We start from the raw sequence: 7,022 nt of genomic DNA, 5'->3' as shown, positions 1-7,022 counted from the left end.
CGGTCAACACACTGTTTTTGTGTTAAACCACTTCGAAAGTCATAATAAATCATCGCTCTTGAATTTTCTCTAGTCAATTCCATTTTTTCAACGACTAAACAAGTTTGACAAAACCTCGTGACAAGACCGAGAATCTTTTTTTAAATAAATAAATGGTATTCGATTTTTAAAACCAAGGAGTTTTCAATTAAAAAGATTTTAATATGACAGGAACAGTGGACATATTCCATTCCCGATACTTTTAGTGCAGCCCTCGTAACTGAGTTGGTAGCGATTCCAATGACCATATCGGGCTTATTTTCCACAAAAGGGCAACATTGAATACTAACGCGGCGTTTTAGTTATCGGCGCCTAAACAAACCAATATGAATAGATAAATTCATAGTACGTTCAGAAGGTCTCGATAACGCTAGTGAATATAGGTTTAAACCTCCGATAAGATATTTATCATTAAAGAATAGTGAAGAAAAACAAAGAAGAGTGAGAATATACTAGAATTGGAAACTGATATAATTCGAGAGATTTGTTCGTCCTTTTCTTCAAGTGGAAGGATGCGCCACAGCCCACCTGTTTTTAATAGTTACCGTAGCCCATAGATAATAGAGTAAGATCCCAGGGCCCCCAGACGTCACGTATTTTCTGACGAACGAAATGTGGCCGATTGCGTAGTGTTAGTATGTACTAAGAACGCATGCCTACCTGCTATATTGCTTAAACGGCCAATTTCCAGGTATCAAGTACTCAAGGTACATAAAATCATGACCTACTTCACGTATTTTCTGAAAGCTGATTTTTACGTATATTTTAGGCAATATCCTTAAAAATAAGTCGCCAATACTCCCAGACACTTTCCGTCTTCCGAATTGCTTTGCAGACGCTTTAAAGGGCCAATCATCACCTAAATTCAATTTAATACTTCTGTGGGTAAGAGCCCGAGGGCATTATCCACGCGCATGAGACTGAATGAGACATGTATTAGGATATATTGACTTCTCTGTCTCTCTATCTCTCTCTTACCTTTGACTCATCAATTAATTATTAATATTAAAAGTAAATCAGTTAAAAATTAAACAATCAGGTAAATAATTAATCAAATTATATATAGGAATTGGCCCTATTTTTATATATGTAATGTAATGTTTTTTTTCGATTTCGTATATATTTTTTTATTACTTTTGTAGGCAGACGAGCACACGGCCCACCTGATGGTGAGTGGTTACCGTCACCCATGGACTTCAGCAATGCCAGGGGCAGAGCCAAGCCGCTGCCTAATTATACATAATTATATATATATTTTTTACCCGGGAGGATAAAATTCAAGAATAATGGTAGTCAAATGAGCATTTTTTTACAAATTAATTTTTAATTATTTACCTGATTATTTAATTTTTAACTGGTTTTCTTTTAATATTAATAATAAATTGATAAGAGTCAACTGTAAGAGAGAGATAGAGAGACAGAGAAGTCAATATATCCTAATACATGTCTCACTCAGTCTCATGCGCGTGGATAATGCCCTCCCGCTGTTACCCACAGAGGTATTAAATTGAATTTAGGGGATGATTGGCCCTTTAACGCGTCTGCAAAGCAATTCGGCCGACGGAAAGTGTCTGGGAGTACTATTGGCGACTTATTTTTAAGGATATTGCCTAAAATATACGTAAAAATCAGCTTTGAGAAAATACGTGAAGTAGGTCATGATTTTATGTACCTTGAGTACCTACCTGATACCTGAAAATTGGCCGTCTAAGCAAGGTAGCAGGTAGGCATGCGTTCTTAGTACATACTAACACTACGCAATCGGCCACATTTCGTTCGTCAGAAAATACGTGACGTCTGGGGGCCCTGGGATCTTGGACTATAATGTGTACGAGGTAAACGCCGCCATCCGCCTTGTGATGCGAGTTCAAGGATCTTCATTTTTACCATAATAAAACTTACTGTTTTACAGTTACATCTTTATTATATCGTACCATTTTTTTTAATAATATGTAAGTATTTAGGTGTTATTTTGTTAGTTTTTTTTTTTTTTTTATTGCTTACCTGTATGGACGAGCTCACAGCCCACCTGATGTTAAGTGGTTACTGGAGCCCATAGTCATCTACAACGTAAATGCGCCACACACCTTGAGATATAAGTTCTAAGGTCTCAGTATAGTCACAACGGCTGCCCCACCCTTCAAACCGAAACGCATTACTGCTTCACGGCAGAAATAGGCGGGGCGGTGGTACCTACCCGTGCGGACTCACAAGAGGTCCTACCACCAGTAATTACGCAAATTATAATTTTGCGGGTTTCATTTTTATTACACGATGTTATTCCTTCACCGTGGAAGTCAATCGTGAACATTTGTTGAGTACGTATTTCATTAGAAAAATTGGTACCCGCCTGCGGGATTCGAACACCGGTGCATCGTTTCAATACGAATGCACCGGACGTCTTATCCGTTAGGCCACGACGACCATATACGAATGCACCGGACGTCTTATCCGTTAGGCCACGACGACCATAGTTAGTGGTCAATAATGGTTCAGGGCGTTATCGCAAGTGATATAATTAAATAGTACAACTGGCTAATCGCAGCGCTTATTCGCGACAACTTAAAAACTGAAAAGCAACGGAGCTTGCGGGCGCAGCCACGACATGTTATGACTACGAACAATTTTGTTTACTTAACAAACGGTGTCCTTACAAATACAAAGGACCTGCAACCCAATCATAACCTTAATAAAGACAAAAACATAATCGGAATGGATCCAGAAACTATTGACGCTCAAACAAACAAAAATAAATTTGATTCAAATCGTTTATCATTTATTTGTTTTATATTCATTAAATTGAGTATCATGTACCTACACAGAAACACCATATGGCAAACGACTTTCGGTACAGTCACACTTCTGTTACAGTTTTGTAAGAGATAAGATAAAATATTATAGGTATAGTATAAATATCCAAAAATTATCCAATAATTGTGGCGCACAAGTTCCGCTCTCGGCAACTCGGCAATTATTTTATCATTACATTACAATTTAAGACACCGTCGCCAAAACAATCAGTTGTGAACTTATCGCTGTTGAGTCTGGTTAGATTATTAAAAATGGCAAAACAAACGAAAATAAAACTGTTGTTGCTCACGTTCATTATGAGTGGTGTGCATACGTTAAATATCCTCGGAGTGTTTCCGTATCAAGGCAGAAGTCATTTTTTTGTGTTCCAACCGTACCTAGAAGAATTGGCCAGAAGAGGACACAGTGTGACTGTAATCTCTCATTTCCCTCAAACCAAAGCGATTAAGAATTATCGTGATATAAGCTTAGCGAACACCACAAAAATAATGGAAAACGCCTTTTCTGTCGAAAGGTCCTACAGATCTTTGATTGAAGTCAGCCTTTATTTAATGAGTACCGGCGTGGACAATTGCAAGATAATGCTTGCCAATAAGGAGGTACAGGAATTGTGGAAAAATAAAATACATTTTGACGTTGCTGTTGTTGAACAGTTTAACAGTGATTGTGCATTAGGGCTCGCTTATAAATTAGGAACACCAGTGGTCGGCACAAACTCGCACGTTCTTATGCCTTACCACTACGAAAGATTCGGCATACATTACAATCCCTCGTATATGACATTCCAATTTTTGGAAGGCGGAACGAAACCTACGCTGTTCCAACGTATTGAAAGAACAATATTCCATCACTACTATAATTTTATTTTCGAATACCTTTCTCAAAGAACCAATCAAAATACACTGGCGCAATACTTCGATGACATTCCACCTTTAAACGAATTAGCTCGTGAAATCAAAATAATGCTTTTCTATCATAACTTTGTGCTATCCGGTCCTAATATTTTACCTTCAAATGTAAAAGAAGTCGGGGGCTACCACGTTGCTCAACCCAAGGAACTCCGTCCGGTAAGTGTTGTTTTTTTTCCTACCTAATCGTTGGTAGCCTGAGAAGGGGCTATTCCAACTTCACGCGCACCGGTAGGTGAGCTCACGGGCTCAACCTGAGAGAGTTGCGAACACTAGCCCTAGCAAGAGCAGTACTTCGCTGAATCTACAACTGGATCAGAATCGCTACCCACTGAGAAGATCCTCAAGAAACTCAGTGGGTTTAAGTGTTGCATTAGTAACATTACTTTTAAATTAAAACTCATTACACACGTCATGTTAATATGCGTTTATTGCGTTGCTTTGTTTTCAGGATGTCAAAAAGTTTATCGAGGAATCTGAGCACGGCGTTATTTATATTAGTTTTGGATCGATGCTAAAAGCTGCGGCTACTTCATTAGATAAAATCGAGGCTATATTGGGTGCTGTCGCTGAATTACCTCAGAGAGTGATATGGAAATGGGAGGAAGGAACACTACCCGGCAACCCTAAGAATATTTTCATATCAAACTGGCTTCCTCAAAACGATATTTTAGGTAAGATTCAATTTACTATTGAGAAATAGTTTTGAACGAGAGAAAGAAAACACAAAGTTCAAGATCGCGTATCGTATATTTTAAAATACATTATAATGAACAAAAACACTAATGGGTTTTGGCTACTATTCATTGTAACTAAGTAAATTAAAATGAGTACAAAACCACAAGCATACTTTAAAAAAAAAGGGAACTGTTTTGACATAATTATTTGAATAAACAATATTAGTTTATTTGATGTTATCGACACATACTTTATTCGTCAAACAAGCAAAAAGCTATTGTCATGTGATCGATAATACGATAAGATATTAACCCATCTCATCATTCCTGATAAAAATACGCTGAACACTCAAGATCTTTACGAGAGAACAAAAAACGTAAAATTGATTTCATTATTTCAAATTAAAATAAAAAGAAACGCTTTGGGTGAAAATTTGTACTTTAGTTAGTTAGTGGTTTATGACTTATCGCGTTGAGAATAAAACCGTAATTTTAATAATTTCCTTTACTGCCTTAAATTAACCGGCTAGCTTTTAACTCACCTGGTCTAAAGTCTCGTTACAAAAGCCCATATATATCGACTACACACTGATTTTGACACATGAGATTGAAGTCACAAGAGAAATTTCAATTCATTATAATGCCGTAATCGTTTGCGATAGCTACTTCATTACTTATTTTTAATTTCAGCCCATCCGAAAGTACTAGCTTTCTATTCGCATTGCGGTCAGCTAGGGACCACGGAGGCTATCTATCATGGAGTTCCCGTTGTGGGAATGCCGGTCTTCGGGGACCAACCTGCAAATGCGGCGGCAGTTGAAGAGAGTGGTTTAGGTGTCCAAATACAAATCGAAGATTTGACTAAAGAGAACCTCTTAGGGAAATTAAGAACCGTTTTGAATCCAGAGTATGTCATAACCGTTTATTTAATTACATTTTTAATGAACACCAGGTGGTCTGTGAGCTCGTCCACCCATCTAAGCATTAAAATATATATATATTTTTAAATTAAAATATTTTGTACGCACTGTGGTAGACATTAAGGAGTTCAAACCACTTAACTGAAGGTCAACTAAAGCCTCTCTTACGCGAACTCTACCGGAGGGGCGTCTTAGGGGAGAGCAACGCGGCCGGTCATAGTGTTATCCGCGGAATCCTACCTATCTTTAGGAGGAGGTTCGGCCCCCGACCCGAAAAAACATGCACGTGTAGATTACACCATGCCTATTTCTGACGCGATGCTATAATGCGTTCCAGTTTGAAGGGTGGGACTACTGTTAAACTTTACAATTGAAACTTGAACTTCATAACTTGAGTGGGTGGGCAAGATTCACGTCGTCATGTCTATGGGCTCCGGTAACATATTAAAATAAAATTACATATACCAATATAATAAAATGTTCATTAACTTTTCAGGTTTAGAAAAAGGGTGAAATTTATATCCAAAGCGTGGAACGACCGTCCCGTAAAAGCAATGGATAGTGCAATTTTCTGGACAGAGTTCGCAGCCAAATATAGTAATATTACGTTTCGGAGTAGATCTGTCGATGTACCCTTGTACCAATACTTGTATCTTGACGTTATTGCTGTACTCGGCAGCATAAGCGTCATTAGCGTATTCGTTGTATTCAAATTATTAGTTCGGTTATGTACCAGCAAGAGGGAAAACGATAAAAAAAATAAACTGAAAAGAAAGTAATGTTTTCGTTTTTTTTAATTATTATTCTTATTCTTAGTAACATTTTTAATGGTATATACTAGGTACGATAATTTTCATTATTTATACCACAAAGCTACCTTAAGCTCTCTGGAAGGTGGAAGGTTTTTTCTACACTTAAGTTTTGATCAGAAATAGAGAATTTTAATTAAATATAAATTTCAACGAAATAAAATAAAAGTGTGCTCAATATAGACGAAGTCAATTAAATCTGCATTATTAAGGTTAACTATTATTACTGATTCGATCTTGATAAAATTTAAATGAAATCACGTGAGAAGCATCAGCTGTCAAATAATAAAAGAATCCTCAAAATCGATAAATGTAGAAAAAAATTATCTAGAAAAAATGTATCATTAACGTATCCTACAGTTGCTACATTGCAGGATAGCCGTCGGAACCCCGTGGTTCGTCAGGAACATCACCTTGCATGACGACCTGGACCTATAGTCCATCAGTAAGTATCTACAGTCGGCATCAGTGCGCCATTTCGAAAAAGCGGCTCGACACGAGAACCCTCTCATCGTGGCCGCCGGTAACTACATCCCCGATCCTGCGGACCGAATGGAAAGCAGTCGACATCGCCCAAAATACGTCATTTCAGATCCTCCCGATCCACTAACGGTGCTTTTAGGTACCTCAAGCACCGGTCATCGGTCTCCTCGAACCCGTCGCCTGCGACGAAGCGCTTGACGAGTAAATTAACCCACAGACACAGCCCACTGAGTTTCTCGCCGGATCTTCTCAGTGGGTCGCGTTTCCGATCCGGTGGTAGATTCTGCGAAGCACGGCTCTTGGTAGGGTTCGTGTTAGCAACGTCATGTTTGAGCCCCGTGAGCTCACCTACTAGCTTGGCGAATCTAGAATAAC

General features: G+C 38.3%; 1 protein-coding gene across 1 annotated transcript; it reads left to right on the top strand.

Moving 5' to 3' along the window:
• The first annotated feature begins 2,735 nt into the window (after positions 1-2,735).
• UGT42A1 (UDP-glycosyltransferase UGT42A1) lies at positions 2,736-6,134 on the top strand. Its single transcript, XM_089734607.1, has 4 exons — positions 2,736-3,917; positions 4,210-4,432; positions 5,126-5,342; positions 5,852-6,134. Exons 1-4 carry the CDS (start codon positions 3,102-3,104, stop codon positions 6,132-6,134), a joined length of 1,539 nt encoding a protein of 512 aa, XP_089590733.1. The 5' UTR covers positions 2,736-3,101.
• The last annotated feature ends 888 nt before the right edge of the window (positions 6,135-7,022 follow it).

Source organism: Bombyx mandarina, chromosome 18, assembly GCF_030267445.1.
Source record: "Bombyx mandarina strain Sakado chromosome 18, ASM3026744v2".
In the NCBI taxonomy this organism is placed as follows: domain Eukaryota; kingdom Metazoa; phylum Arthropoda; class Insecta; order Lepidoptera; family Bombycidae; genus Bombyx; species Bombyx mandarina.
This window is presented reverse-complemented; position numbering and strand designations above follow the sequence as displayed.

What these genes read in the sequence shown, in the direction of transcription:
- UGT42A1 (XM_089734607.1), top strand. Translation starts at nt 3,102, where the DNA reads ATGGCAAAACAAACGAAAATAAAACTGTTGTTGCTCACGTTCATTATG. An exon ending in AACCCAAGGAACTCCGTCCG is followed by an intron (nt 3,918 to 4,209) that starts GTAAGTGTTGTT and finishes CTTTGTTTTCAG; the next exon opens with GATGTCAAAAAGTTTATCGA. An exon ending in AGAACCGTTTTGAATCCAGA is followed by an intron (nt 5,343 to 5,851) that starts GTATGTCATAAC and finishes TTAACTTTTCAG; the next exon opens with GTTTAGAAAAAGGGTGAAAT.